General features: G+C 35.7%; 1 protein-coding gene across 8 annotated transcripts in view; it reads left to right on the top strand.

The window, feature by feature from the left end:
• GULP1 (GULP PTB domain containing engulfment adaptor 1) overlaps positions 1 to 15,435 on the top strand; it is a 168,744-nt gene that overhangs the window by 131,035 nt on the left and 22,274 nt on the right. For 7 of the 8 annotated variants that reach the window (XM_063340846.1, XM_063340847.1, XM_063340850.1 and 4 more), the window contains 4 exons: positions 1,609 to 1,707; positions 4,554 to 4,691; positions 6,349 to 6,465; positions 6,852 to 6,944. In XM_063340846.1, the coding sequence (XP_063196916.1) occupies positions 1,609 to 1,707; positions 4,554 to 4,691; positions 6,349 to 6,465; positions 6,852 to 6,944 (447 nt within the window). The remainder of the gene's footprint in view (positions 1 to 1,608; positions 1,708 to 4,553; positions 4,692 to 6,348; positions 6,466 to 6,851; positions 6,945 to 15,435) is intronic. The other variant, XM_063340851.1, reaches the window with a different exon arrangement.

The following is a 15,435-nucleotide window of genomic DNA, read 5'->3' as shown; positions in this document are numbered from 1 at the left end:
CTTGTCTGGGTTTTGGTGCTTTTTTTTAAAAAAACTAAGTTGTGAAGCATATGGTACTTATCAGCTAACATGATACATTAATCAGGAATAAACTGGATAGGTCATGTTACTGTATGAAGTAATAGGATTAATTATAAATTAATAGAGAGTTACAAAAATTTTCAATAAGTGTGCTTTCAAAATGAGGAATAAAATTGGGAGGAAGGGAAAAGCAGGTTAATTATGTGCTTTTAAGGTGGTTCTTAAAACTAGTTAATAATTTGACATGAATGGGGCTTCCTATAAGCTTCCTACAAAATGAAATAAAATAGATGGAGACAGTCATGTGGTGTAAAGCAGTTGAGTTCATGGAAAGATTTCCCAAATACTAATTGGCATAGGCCTAGGGACAGAGCAAAAACCTAAACCCTCAACTGTCACTTAAATAATTAATTAAAATCAGGGATTTAGGTGTATTGGGGGGGAGGTATCAGTTGACTACAGCCAAGTACTTCACAATCACAAGGTAATTCAGGCTTCTGTCTTCCAGGTTTAACCCTTCTTAAGATAGGTTAGCACCCTTGTGGGTGTCCTAGACTCTTTATACCACTAAAAGTCACTGTCCTCGCTGACAGTATTTGTACTGATGGTGAACTATGTGCTCAATTATTCTTAAATGGGAGCAAGTTTGAGGACGCAGTGTTCATACAGCTGTGAAGCAGAGACTCCAACTCCTCTGGCCTTCAGTGAGTCATCGTCCTTATTTATGCAATTAAAAATGCCATTCCAGGCTGTCAAAGACTTGAGAGGGAAAGGGCTGGTAACAGAGCAAAATATAGAGCAATTCCGTATCTTTGTGAAGGAAGTTACTCAAATTCATGGCACTTTTTAACTGCCATGCAGTAGCAAATTTTAAATACTCTGATTATTTTGTATGCAGTGTTCATGAGAGAAAGACAAGTAAGATCTAGCAGCTAGAGAAGGAGATATAAAAAGATGGAAGATGTATTGAATAGGACTCATTACACAACCCAGTCTCCTAAAATGTTGTCTAGCCATCGTCTAGTGAACTCTTAAATAAATCCTGAGAATGCTATAGAAGAGATCAAGTGTTTCTTACATGTTGACAGCTGTAATGGTTTCACATTGAACCTGCTTAAAAGAATTGATATCCTTAGAGGAGCATACAGGAAGTACCCTCCGTGCGTGAGTACAGAAGTGAGTGTAGAAGTAGTGGGAAATGGAAAACATAACACCGTTCACTGCTCAACAACCAAGCAGTTGACAAACTATGCGAAAGCGTTCACGTTTCTACTGTTGTAGAAATCTTATGCAAAAGCTTAAATTAAGTGCATAGACAGCAGATAAAAGTTTCAAGATGACCAGCTAAGTAATTTTAAAATATTTTTTTCTTGTATTATAGGAATGTTCTATAGTGTGCAGTCAGAAATGCTGTTCTGTGCCCAACTGTGACTTTGGGAATGATCAGCATTGTTTATAAGAACTTTTTGAAGGAGGAAGGAAAGAACTTCAGGTGGAGGGAGTTGAAAGGAAATGAGAAATAACAAAAAAAATAAGTAAAGAAAACTTACTATTAATGTGATTGCTGTTGTATTTTTCATCTTATAGTTTGCAAGACATATCAAGAAATCCGAAGGCCAGAAAACACCCAAAGTTGAATTACAAATCTCAATCTATGGTGTAAAAATTCTAGATCCAAAAACAAAGGTAAGAGACTTACGTGTTTATGGTGCTAAAATAGTAATTAAATACTGGTTTTGCTGTTTTTAATGTTTTTATTGGTTTACAAAAGTATTACAATGAAAACCATTCTGATGATGGAAAATTCTTCTAAAATACCATTTCTTAGAATCATAGAATTGTCTAGGTTGGAAGGGACCTTTCAGATTGAGTCCAACCATCAACATGACACTGATAAAAACCACCACTAAACCATAACACTACAAGCACTATATCTACCTGTCTTTTACATACCTCCAGGGATGATGGTTCCACCACTTCCCTGGGCAGCCTGTTCCAATGCGTGATAACCCTTTCAGTGAATAAATTTTTCCTAATATCTAATTTAAACCACCCCTGGCGCAACTTGAGGCCATTTCCTCCTGTCCCATCACCTGTTACTTGGGAGAAGAGACCGACCCACCTCTCTACAACCTCCTTTCAGGTAGTTGTAGAGAGCGATGAGGTCTCCCCTCAGCCTCCTTATCTCCAGGCTGAACAATCCCAGCTCCCTCAGCCGCTCCTCATGAGACTTGTTCTCCAGACCCCTCACCAGCTTCGTTGCTCTTCTCTGGACCCACTCCAGCACCTCAATGTCTTTTTTGTGGTGAGGGGCCCAAAACTGGACACATTACTCAAGGTGGGGCCTCACCAGTGCCGAGTACAGGGGGGATACAACACATGGGCGACATCTTCCCAGGAAGGTACACGGTACTCCAAAAGTACCATAAGTACTATTGCAGGATTTTCCTCTGGCACAGCTTGACAATTCCTTCGTTTTCAGCAGTTAAGTCCATTGAGTCATCCCATGGATGGATTTTCTGTTCCTTTGTTTGCTCTGGTATTTTGGAAGGGGTTACAGAGTAAGCAAAACATCCTCCTTGCACGCTTCAAAGAGGAATAATGAGATAATCAAGCTAAAAAGTATTTATTCAATAGTCAGCAATTCTTGACATCTGAGTGCTCTTAAATCCATATGTTGGATTTGAATGAACTGTTTGTTACTGTTTCTTAATTCTGGAGTAATTGCTACCATTCAGACAGTGATGCTGCCTTTTAAGAAAACGTAACGTTAGTTTGAGGCTAGATCTACTTGCAACCCATTTTCGCTTCGAACTCTTGATACAACCACAATTCAACAGTTCATAAGCAGAGCGGGCAAGAAATATCCATGTCAATTACAGCAGTTTTTGCATCTTCCTTATGTCATAGGGCAGCAAGGCGTACTAAACCCTGTCTCCTGGCAATAACGGTTTTAAACACAGTTTTAAATGCCAAAATGTGTTATTTTCCTGACTGTTCCTGCAGAGATTAACAGAAGCTGTAGGACAGAAGTTCCTGGGGGAATAGGAACATTCTAATCTCTTAGCAATGTTATTACAACTCAAATAGTGATTGACTAGGAGTAGTCTTTTTATCTCCTCCACTTCATATCTTAAAGATACACGTAAATATAAATTTGAATCAAGTTTTCTTTCGCTTTGCAAAATTTATAGATGCTTTAGGAAATGACTTAAATTCTGTGTTATCTTCACTGATTACAATAATTTTTTTCTATGTGTTTTTGAAACAAGTCAATATCGTTACAGAGAAATATTGGTTTACATTCATGTGATGACTATTAATTGTGGTAGGAACAGGAGGCCTGCTGATGTGTCAGGACTTGATTCTATACTCTATAATCCAAAAAAGGAGGATTATAGAAAAGGGGTTCTGTCCTTAAATGATACAAAGTAGTTACGTGGGTCTATGAACCTAAAAGAGCCAGAACGAGCATGTGTTATTTATGTAACTACAACAAAAAGAGATTAAATGTGAGAGGGATTTGGGGACATAGGAGAAATAGGATACATAGAAGAATGGCTGTCAAGAGTGAGAAAAGGAACCCAGTTGGGGAAATGGGAAAAGATTGCCCATATGGTCCTCTTTTTGGGGGTTTTTTGTTTGTTTTTAAATAGTTGTGTGCAGAGAGGACAAGCCCTTGTTCATGAGCTTATAGTAATCTGGGAACCCTGGTGCTGCACAAAAACTTCCTTTTTTTAATAGATAATAGTTCACATCTAAACTGCATATTTTCCTTTAAAGCAAATACTGCTTTCCCATGTAATAAGCCAAACAAAATAAAATACCAAGAAGAGACTTGTTGAAGAAAAACAATAAAAAAATACTTGAGATAGTTTATTTCAGTCTTGTCAGGCTCTCTCAGCTGAAGAGCATTGCCACTGCAACTTTTTAAATAGCTGTAGCATGATTTTTAATAGAAAGTGAATTATAGTATCTAAAATACGCAAATAATACTGTTTAAAAGCTGTTTAGATTGCACCTTAAGTAAGCAATTATTTACGTGACTATTTCTCTATGCTGCTGTATTTGAGTAACAAATTCATTTTCTTTCTCTTTTCTGTATTTAAGATAGAAAGGTAAGGACTTATTTCAGTAAAACCACTTTAAAGAAACACTGTGAGTGTGCACATGGAAAAAGAATGGAGTATTTTACATAATCATTCCCAAATAAATTGCATAGGGATGCAAAACAACAGTAAAACCAATTTTCTAGAACAGAAAATACCATCCAAATAAACACTCCCAGATAAATGCTGTCCAAATGAAAACTTCCTGCTTATGTTCAGTAAAAATGGGAACATTTGTTGGGAGATGAGTTTGCTAACTTCTGTTATTTGGGCACTCTCATGTACAATGAAAGACGTTCAAAAATGTTGACCGCAGCTTGCCTGTTCTTTTGTAGATGAGGAAATTGAGAGATTTACTTTGTTCGTCTTTGTCCTGAGCAAGTGTAGTAGTTTCTTGAGATTAATCTTTCTTTTTATTTGCAGGAAGTCCAGCACAACTGTCAGCTCCATAGGATATCATTTTGTGCTGATGATAAAACGGACAAGAGAATATTCACTTTCATATGCAAAGACTCAGAATCAAATAAGCATCTGTGCTATGTATTTGACAGTGAAAAATGTGTAAGTATGCAAGATGCTTTAAAAAAACTAGTGACTGTTGGTCTGCTTGGAAATAAGAGGAATGATTAATAAAGGCAAATAGCCTGCCCATTAATTGGGGTCACTTTGATACAGTCTTTCATGCCGGTAACTTTCATGCCTTGTAACTTAGATGCATTAATTTAAATGAGAGCCTTTTTCTTCATTGATCTAAGATGGTTTTCTGGGACAAGTCTTCTTACTACCCACCTCGGTATCCTAGGCCAGGCATCTGCAATGCTTTCAGAGAACAGACTGCATCCCACCAAACTTGAAATGTTTGCACAGCTGTTTTGCAGAGGTTGCTGCAATCCGGTGGCTGAACCTCACAGGCTCTTCTGCTGATGTGTCTGCCTCAGATATCTTTTTTTTTTTTAATTTTTTTTTTACAGCAGGGTTCCCCCTTCTCTGCCCACCCCACTGCCACATCTCGAGTTTGTTAATGCTGTGATGCACTACCAGAGAATTCATTGCACCAACCACTGACATTCTCTCGTGTCTGGGACAGAACAGGGCAACTGTTCAAAAATGTGCAATAGCAGAAAAAAATAATCCTTCAGGACAGGAAATGAAGAAAATGGTGTCTAGCTGCAAGAGGGTCATGTGCTTACCCTGGCAGAAAGTAATTAACAAATAAGAACACTGGAATCATCACCAAAAATGGATGTTTAGGTTTTTTGTAATCTGTCGCCTCTCTTTTTGTTTTATTCTGAAGTAGCTGAGATATCATACAAAGGAAATACTGAGGAAATGTTGTTTTGTTTTTTTGGGTTTTTTTTTTTTTTTTAGAGAAAGATGCATATGCACTTCTATTTATATGCAGTTATGCAGCATTATGTGTTACTTCACAGTGTTTCTGATTTTTTTTGTTGTTGACCAGCATTGCTCCAGTGCCTTCAGTAGATATCGTTCAGAATTGCTATATGCTTCTGTTCATTTCCCTTCAAATTTCTACCCCGCGCCTCTTTTTCACACATTCCCGCGATTTTTACGTTGCCCTCGCAGTCCTTGCACACTCTGCACACAATGGTAGTACCGTTTTTATTCCAGACCAATGTGCTATTTCTTTCTCTCTAACCTGATATTTCACTCTTTGGACTTTTTTTTTTTTTCTCTGTTTCACTCTTTGTTTATTAGTACTCTCAGGTTTCGAAGGATCCCACCTCACTTGGTACTTTTAATTTCAGCCAACCTTCATCCTTCCAAGAACATAGGACTGCATATTCCCAGTGTCGGTTAACACTTTTTTTTTACTAACATAAACAGTTATGCTCTAAAGCAGTCCTAGTTCAGCTTTTTTGGTCTAATTTGGTTAAAATAATTATTTTTTTTAATAAAGGTAGCCATATGGGGTTTTTTTACAGTAAAAGGATAGAGGGGTCTTCACACACCTCTACTGACTGACTTTACTGTTGCACTGATGGACGAAAGGCTGGGAGCGTCACATTCCGTACCATTTTTGTGGATCCAGCCATTTGCGTATGTACAGGTAGTGAAGGAAAAACGATTTTGGCGTTAAGCAGAATGCTCTGCTTTCATATCCAAAAGTCACAAAAGTATTTTGTGATCATCTGAAATGAAATGCAATTATATAAAATATTCATAATGTACTAATTTCAATCTTATGTTTTATGTAAAGGCAGAAGAGATAACTTTAACGATTGGTCAAGCGTTTGACTTAGCTTACAGGAAATTTCTGGAATCCGGTGGAAAAGACGTTGAAACAAGAAAACAAATTGCAGGTTTACAGAAAAGAGTAAGTTCTGAACTATATTTTTTAAAGAGATAAAGGAACATGCTGTTGTATTTGTGTTACCTGGTTCTATGACACCATAATTTCCAGCATTATTTTCGGATTGGTAAGAATTGCAGCAGATACTAAAAAAAAGAAAACTGAAAAAGTACCTGATAACTATGGAACAGTATTTTAAGTTTTGCCATCTTGCAAGGTCATTAAAGAGAAAAGCAAGGTTGAAATATGGAAGATAGAGAAATTTAAGTTTAATTATATTTGTAATTGGATAACTAGTTAAACACTGCTTCTAAATCACCAGATCTCGGATTAAATTTACTCTCAATGGATGCTGTTGTTGAAATGAATGAATATCCCAATAGCTGTTGCAATAACCACTTGCTTTGTAGATTCAAGAATTAGAAACTGAAAACACAGAACTGAAAAATAAAGTTCAAGATTTGGAAAACCAGTTAAGAATAACACAAGTTCAGGCATCTCCAGTAAGTACATGAACATAACTCTTTCATCTGAAGTTACTCTAAATTTTAAATCATGCCGTTTCCAGTGATTGTGATTAACATACAGTGATCACGTAACATATCCATTGAAATGCAGTATTGAAGTAACAGTAAGATTGTGACAAGCCAACAAAAGTGCAAATTGCAGTCTCTCAAATTGTTGTTCTTTAATCACCTTGTCATACCTATTTGTTGCTGCCTAAAGACAGTAAATACTCGTAGTAGATGTCTAAGCATGCTGCCTGGGGATGCAAAACTGTTCTGCACTTAAAGGAATCTGGTTCAAGAACGGTACTTTGGATTTTTCTGGGAACTTCCTGTCACAAGCATATTGTCACTTACAACTGACATTTTCTAAATGATTATTTTTAAAATTTTGCCTGTCTCAAAGGAGTCATTAGGTCCCAGGAGCTAACTGTGTGGATAGGTAAAAAGGAGCAAGTGCGGGTTCCTCATCGTTGGAAATGTCTAATGCTTTCTGCATGTCCTGTCGGTGATCATGACAAAAGTATTTTTAAATGACTGACTGACAGTTACTTGCGTCTGGGCAGGACCTCTAAAAATGCAGGTTGCGTTGCAGACTGATCCTAATGACTCCCCTCCTCTTACAGGTGTATTCTATCTATGCAGCATTAGATAACTATAATAAAAAAAATAAGTCAAATTTCTTAATGTACCTATAGCAAATATTTAGAAAAAGATGGACTGCTTTTAAGCTGTGCATTTTGGGCCACCTTGTTTCTGCCCTCAATGTACACCATTTCACTTCAAGTGGATGTTTAGAAGTTTGGGCAATGTAAAAATATGTTTGTAATGGTGATGACAATTTTTCAGTAGTGTCTGTACACTCCCTTGGTATTGATTAGATTGTTGTTCCCACGAGGAACTGTCATTCCGTTTTACTGAAATCTCTTTAGAGAAGAGAGCCCCATAAATTCTAAATACTGCATAACTCCTATAGTGAAAGTTGTAAATTATGGATGTGTTCTCACTTATGAAGCATGCAGTGAAAGATAATCAACTTTATTGCTAGATTTGAAATCAATTTAGTCAATTCCTTAATCTTTTATTTTCCTTAATTAGGATGGCAGCTAGTTTGTTTTTATTTAAGAATATAAGAAGTAAATATATCTTTGAATTTAACTAAACAGGCTCTTAAGTCTTTTGTGACAGATGCATTTCTCTTTCATTTAAATTAGTGAACAACTTTGTAATTCTGTTTAGGAAAAAAATTAAATGTATCAGCAACGCCCAAAATATTTCCTGTTGGATGTGTAGCACATATTTATATTTATTTTGTCTTTTAAGACAGTGGCGTCTAATTCCTTATTGATGAGTTAAGATTTAAATTTGTAAATTTGACAGCCATTTGTATTCTCTCCCTAGATGTTGTTTTATTGTTAATTACTGTTGGTACAATGAATGTGCTTATGCTACCACAAAATTATATAATAATTATTGATAATTATTCGTATTAGAATATTAATCAATTTTAATAAATCACTAACAGCTGTTATTTTTTACATATAATTGTATTGCTTTATTTACTCCTTAATCTTTAAGAAAAACCACACAAACATTTCCTGTCACGAATTTCTGAGTTTCCTCATGATTAGAATTGCAGTAAGAATCTCCTAACAGCCTGTTTGATACCTAAATCTATTCTGCCTCAAAATAACCTTATTTAATAAATGATTTGAATAAATATTGGAACATGTTGCCCAGAGAGGTTGGAAGTATCCGTACTCTGGAAGGTAACTGGGTCCTCCTTCAAGCAGGAGTTTGGATTCAGCTACTTTCTGCTTGTGTGATGCTTTGATCAGTTGTGGAGCCAATGATAAAAAGAAAACGTTTTCAGGAAAATGTATTTCTCAAATCGATGAATATAACTGTATGCACCAAACACTATCAACTTTTGTACCTGGCCAAGAGACGTCATTCAAGGAGGCCTGTTTTAAACTAGGTTGTGTGCATCGTAAATCAAAGCTCTTAATTGTGCGAGCGTCAAAGCAAGTTCATGTAAGTGCAACAGATGGGTTGAAAATAAATGAAGGCATGGACAGTGAGGTTATGAAGTGACACTTCAGTGCAGGGAAGAGGAAACATAGTTTTTTTTTTTTTTTTTTTTTTTAAGATAGTTTGAGTGCCTGGAATAGCAGTGGATATAATTTGATGATACGAAGCTGCTTTTCTACCGTGTGAGCAACAAACGTATATGAAAGAAGGAAATTACAGAGAATTCGTAAGACAATTAATTGCCCATCATAGTTCGCAGTTACTTTTATATGCTTTTAATTCAAACAACTCTCATACAAGGATCCCTTTGCAAAGTTTCAACTCCTATTAGAAAAAAACAGAAGCAGTGCAAAGAATGTTTTCCTCTATTTGTACATAATTTCTGTGATGAAAAATAACACTTTATTTTTAAAAAAATTATTAGGGATTTAATTTTTTTTTGCTTAATTTAAAACTTACAAGTCCCATATTAAAAACATCTATACTACTGCTGCTCTGTTTCTTCAAAATTAACAAAGAAAAAGAGCAGTTCTGTCATGTCCATTTTGTCAGAGTAACATTTTCAAATCTGCTGTTAGTATTTTGTTAAATACTGAAATAAAATAGCTTACATAAATGAAGCAGAATATCCAGCACGGGGAATCATGGATTTGTTCTATGATTCTATAAATAATACCTTATGAGTCACTTCCTAAGCATTTTTAGTTAGATGGAGGGGGAACTTTGCTTCCCTGCGGATATTCTTCATGTTACGTGCAAGGAACGTAACACAATCATTCTCGTGATATAAAGCAGGTTTATAAAACTATCAAGTTTAGGTTTTTTCACAGCTCTCGTATTTATGTTATTGAATTATAATTGATGCCAGTGCCATACTAGAGCTTTCTGAAGCTTTTTTAGACATCATAACAAACTTGATACAGCTATAACTCCTTATCTGTCAGTCCAGTTTGCTTTCATTCTCTGTGCTGAGGTCAACGGAGGAATCATTTACCGATCAACGGAAAGTTTAAGCCCTTGTACTTTATACCTAATAGGATAAAAGTATATGTGCCATTAACTGACATCACAACAAGTTGTAAAGAAATGTTCGGTTTCACAAGTGACTTACAGATAGTTACAAAGTTGCTTCTGTTTATGCTTAAATAGCACCTTGGATTTTCTTATCTTATGCTTTCCTTTTTCTGTTTGGTTCTTTGCACGTTGTTTGTACTTTCTCAACATTTGCCAGATGTGCTGAAATGGCTTTCCTGTCTTATAGGTTGTTGACTGTGCTCTTCCTTTAGTGATTAATGCATGGTCACAGGAACACTTGGTAATCAGCAATTGATTTAGCACTTCAAAAGTCAATGCTAGCAACTTGATTAAACAAGTATATACTTAAAGAAGCAGAAGATGTTGCAAGGGCCTGTGATGACAGTTCGCAGAACGTGACAAATATAAACATTGAAGTCGCGTTGTGTGCTACATCCTCTTCTCTTCTGACAAACCATTCTATCATTTGTGTGCAGTGCCAGTCTTATCATTCCTTTACTCCCGCTTCTTCCTTCTGAAATTGATCAATTTTGATGTCTTTAATTATTCTAGACACGTTAGTCTTCCCATTATTTTTTAATGAAATGAAGTAGATAGAAGATAACTTCAGAAATTTGAAGTTTGGTTCTTTTTGTATAATTTCACTGATGCTTGACAGTGTTTTTTTAAAAATAGCCATTTTTGCTTTTCCTGAGGGTGAAGCTAAAGCTCAGTTCTTCTGATTCCGAGACCATTTTCCAATAAACAGAACGAGATTGCATCTCCTGTTCTCTCATCAGTATCAAAAAGACCATAGAATCTGAGAGCGTCTTTAAACTGTGGATGGATAGCTTAATATTTATAGAGGATTAAATGCTTGGTTCGTTTCACATTTGAAAAAAAAAATCGCATCTCAGCATCCTTCAGTTCTAAGCAGATGCATCGCACTTGTCACTTTAAATAAGCTTTTCTGACTTCTTGTTGTCATTTAAAATAGGCTTGCTAACTAAATATGAAGACATACATAAAGCCATTTTCTGAAATTCATACTCAAGATCAAATGTAGTACTATCAAGACTTAAAATTCAGATCCTCTTTTGCTTCCAAAATCATTTAAAAATATTTTGTCTATAGTTTATCAAAGGTGGTTCTTCATATACGTGATGCTCAGGAACAAAATAGATGTACCAGTCTGGACTGCAGTACGTGACTCTACTGACAGATTTACTTATCAAAGGAGTGTATTCCACTTATTGAACTCATAGGTAATAATGTAGAACGCTTTATTTGCAAAACATAGTGCTAAAACATCTTCAGTTGCTGTTCCCTAGCATCAAAATGTGTCCACAGAAATATTAAAATGTCTCTGGCATCAAAATGTGTCCAAACAAATCCAAAATCCATCAGTGGTCTAACTAAGAGAAGAAAATGCAAGCAGTGAATTGTAAGCTGAAGCTTAATTTTAAGCACAGAATTAAAATTAATTGAACGATTGATAACCTCACATGTTAGAGAATACTTTTCCAGCTGAAAAATCCATTGCTAGTTGTTCTAATGACGTTCTTTTTTTAGGCAATAATAATAAATTGGAGTATTAGGGTGTTTATTGTGAGTCCTTAATTGCTCTACCTAACAAAAATCCACTCACATAGCAAAATTGAAAATAATAATAATAAAAAATTAGAGGGGACTTCTCTCTCTCCAGTTCACAAATAGTGCAGACTATAGGCTTGTTTGGTAAATATAAAGGGAAGTCTATCTAAAACTGCTTTCCTGATTCTTCTTGCTTGTATTGCTAATTTTTTTGCAGGCCTTGTAATGGATTATTTGGGGATGTATTTTAAAATAATACTGGCAGACCAAAATGGGTGCAAATTATATGCATGAATAATGCAATTACATACCCTTTACATTTTTGTGATGTGTAAGCGGCTGCTAAGCGTTGGCAGCAGTCAAATTCTGCTTGTGAAGGAAATTTTTTCCTGTTCTAAATCTAGTGAAATGGCCAAATCAACATCAATCTTACCTACTTGCTTTTTCTGTCAGTTTGTAAACTGTATGGGAAAAATAAAATTTCTTTCTGAACATATAAAAGAAGGCATTAAAAGCAATGAGGCCATAGTTGGAAATGGAAAAAAACCAACCAAACTAGGTTGTATAATCAAATATTGTGCATAAAATGTATTGTGAAAGTTGAACATCAAATTATCAATCTTCTGCACGCTTTTTCTCTCAGGGTGTTGTAACTATTTAGATTTAAGTTTGTTCAGCACATTCAGTAAATAATAAACTGCTTAACGATCTTTTTTTCTTCTTTTGGGTTGATGTTTTTAAGTCTTGATAAAACTTTAAGAAGTTAATCCCCAAAATATCTGTATTTGCTAGTGCAGAAGTGTTATACAATAGAGACTGACACCTTTTTTTCATTTCCAGAATGAATCTGTCAAGGATATACTATATCAAACTAGCAGTTTCCTTAGAATACTTTGACTTTATAGCTGTGCTTCTGTTTGCCATGGGAAATGTTGGCATGGGAAGTTCCTTTTGTCTCTTACTCCTTTGCATGTGCAGCTAAAGTTTCCATTACTTTATATCTGTGCTGTTTACTCTTCATCTGTTTTAGTGGTTTGGCAACACATTAATCACTGGCCTTTTTTGTGTTTGGTCTTGATTATATGAGGACAATCTGATTTTCATCTTGTTGTTTGTTTATGATGACGCTGCTCAAGTTTGTATCACAGTGAGACTTTGGATGCTGCTGCCGTGTATAAATCCAGCTTCCAAAGATGAGTGCGTCCCTGGGAGCGCTGTTTCACACGACATCTTTTTTTTTGCTGTTTATACTGCCTGGGTTAACTGTACACAGCTTCATGTGGGTTAGCAGTTACATACAGTTAGTGCCCTCAGTTTTTGTAGTAGACTGAACAGTAGACCATCGTAGGCCACTAAGGAACCTCTGATGAGATAAGAGAGATTTTTAATCTATTTTGGGCTTGGCTGAAGTTTCTCAGGCATGCCTTTCAGGTTTTCTCTTTGAGCAACATGCTTAAGGCAGAGAAGGAAGTTATGACAACTGCATGACTCTGAAGTTAGAAGAAAACAGGAATATTCAGGAAAAGAACTTAGAGAACGATGAAATATGACAGAAGCAGAATCCAAAGGCAGCAGGAAAAGGTATTGTAAGAAGCAGCCCCAAAAAGGGGTGGTGTTCTTCCATGCACCATAAGTATTGTCAATGAAGCAGTACGTAATATGTATTCTTCTCATGGCAGTGTTGCAAAAAAGCTCCATTTTTACACGGATCATTAAAGATACTGATTGATCAGACCTTTTTTTAAAGTTCTTTAATTGTGACTCAGAAGCATAGGCCACCTGCACCTATTACCCTCATTAAAAAGCTTTAACGTGCTTATGAGAAAACCCTAAGATGGTATGCATCCATCTTAACCTTGGATTAAAGGCACCATCCAAAACCTTGGAATGGTATGCATATTTCAGAAAAGGGTTTTGGAATGCCTTTAGGCATATCACTTGATTCCTGTTTCCATTAAGACTGCCAAGTGGAAAAACGCACATGTTCTTTCTTCGCCCATCTTCTGCTCTTTCACTTTTATAATATTCTGTATGCAGTTCAGTGAGCACTTTTTGAGGATTTAAATTTCTATTATGGCAGTGATGTTAAAAAAATAATAATTTGAAATTGGCAATGTCAGATGTCATGTAACTGAACAAGTACTAAATGAACCAAAGATGTAGCAGTTAATTGATGAAGCTGCTAATGCTTATACATGATGTTATGAATTAGTAAATTAAGGTATCCTTACTAGTCACAAATCTCAGGTAGCTTTTAATCAGTGGTTTTGTAACTCTCTGCATAATTTCCAGTTCAGGGTCGTTCACGGTTCTCTATAACATTCACTGCTGTTATCCACTGTGACTATTCTGTATATTACCGACCTGAATGTTCTAAGGAAGAAAAACATTTTCTAATTCATTAATACGCTTATGTGGTTCCTATGGGGGTATGACACAGAGATTGCAATCAGTGTCTTGAGACATCTAGTAAAAACAAACAATTTTGAAATAATTTCCTGATTAACAAAAACTCAATCATGCTACATTTTCTAGTATGAGGCAGCCAAATAGTGCATCTTCAGCATCAGGCTAAGTAGAATGAGTCAAAAATAAACTCTTTGACAGGCACATAATAACATCTAATCATAATAGGGACCAAGCCCACTGAACTAGTATGTTAATTTTGTTGAGAATGCTATCATGTTGTTTTCTTGTGTTGATGAAATGGGGCCCGAATTGGAAAGTAATATATTAACCTGACCAATATTCAGTGTTACACAGTGGGAAGCTCAGACAAAACAGAAAGGCCCCATAAAATGGCAATTTAATATATTTTTACTATATTTTCTTCCTTTACAATTCGGTGTAAGAATATTAAGTTTCAGAAGTTCTACACTTTTTAGGTTGTATTCTTTAGAGTAAGCGTCTGCTCCTTTCTCCTCCTGCATTTTCTGAATCTGATGATACTTCCTACATATTAAAAGCTTTCTATGCAATCCCCTTTGTGATCTTCCAGTTATTACTTTCGGTTATTGAATATGCTTCCCTGCTGTACCTGTCCTGTCCGTGGGCACGAAACAGTGCTCACAACAGTGGTGGGCTTCTGTACAGCTGTGCAAGTTCAGAATTACTAATGAAAACTCGTCATTGACACCACATGTTGCTGAAACTGTCATATGAACATTGAACATATCTTACCTTGCCCTGTATGGTGTGAAATATCCTAAGTTTATTGTTTGTTAGATAATTAGGAGGAAATGTGACGGCCAGATGTTCAGGGCTTGAAAGATACAAATAGTGTATATTGTGGGTTTGGATTGAAACCTTTCATTGCCTGTATTTAATACATGTTCGTCATCCTTAGAGTTCTGCTGCTTTGCATCCTGTATGCATTTTACTGGTTGCTGCATGATTTTTCATATGATATACATGCTTTTTTAATGGAAACTACTCATCCTCTCCTGTTTTGCATTTCAGGGAAATACTTTGCTTCCTTAGTTTGACTGTTTACATTTAGTATCTTCCAGTGTTTACTAATATGATATCTATTTTTTCAAGTATATGTATAGCAGCAAGTATTACACAGTGGTAGGAGAACAATGTGTAATATTCAGGAAAATTGGTTCTGTTTTACCTCAAACCAGGACAATTGCAAATCTTCTACCTGTAGTCTCGTGATACTCTTGAAATAATAATCAAAATTATTTGTCTGGTTTCTTGTAGTATTTTGCTTTCGTTTTTATTGATTACCATTCCAAACCCTCAATTTCACAATTCCAGCTTGGCAACAGATGAGTTCTTTGCAATTGCAGTAAAAAAGTGGTTTTTTTATTATGAATTGCAAATTTTTATTAGAGAGTTCTGTGGT

Source organism: Chroicocephalus ridibundus, chromosome 7, assembly GCF_963924245.1.
Source record: "Chroicocephalus ridibundus chromosome 7, bChrRid1.1, whole genome shotgun sequence".
Classification (NCBI taxonomy): domain Eukaryota; kingdom Metazoa; phylum Chordata; class Aves; order Charadriiformes; family Laridae; genus Chroicocephalus; species Chroicocephalus ridibundus.
Note: the sequence above shows the minus strand (reverse complement) of the source record. Positions and strands in the feature narration are given on the sequence as shown.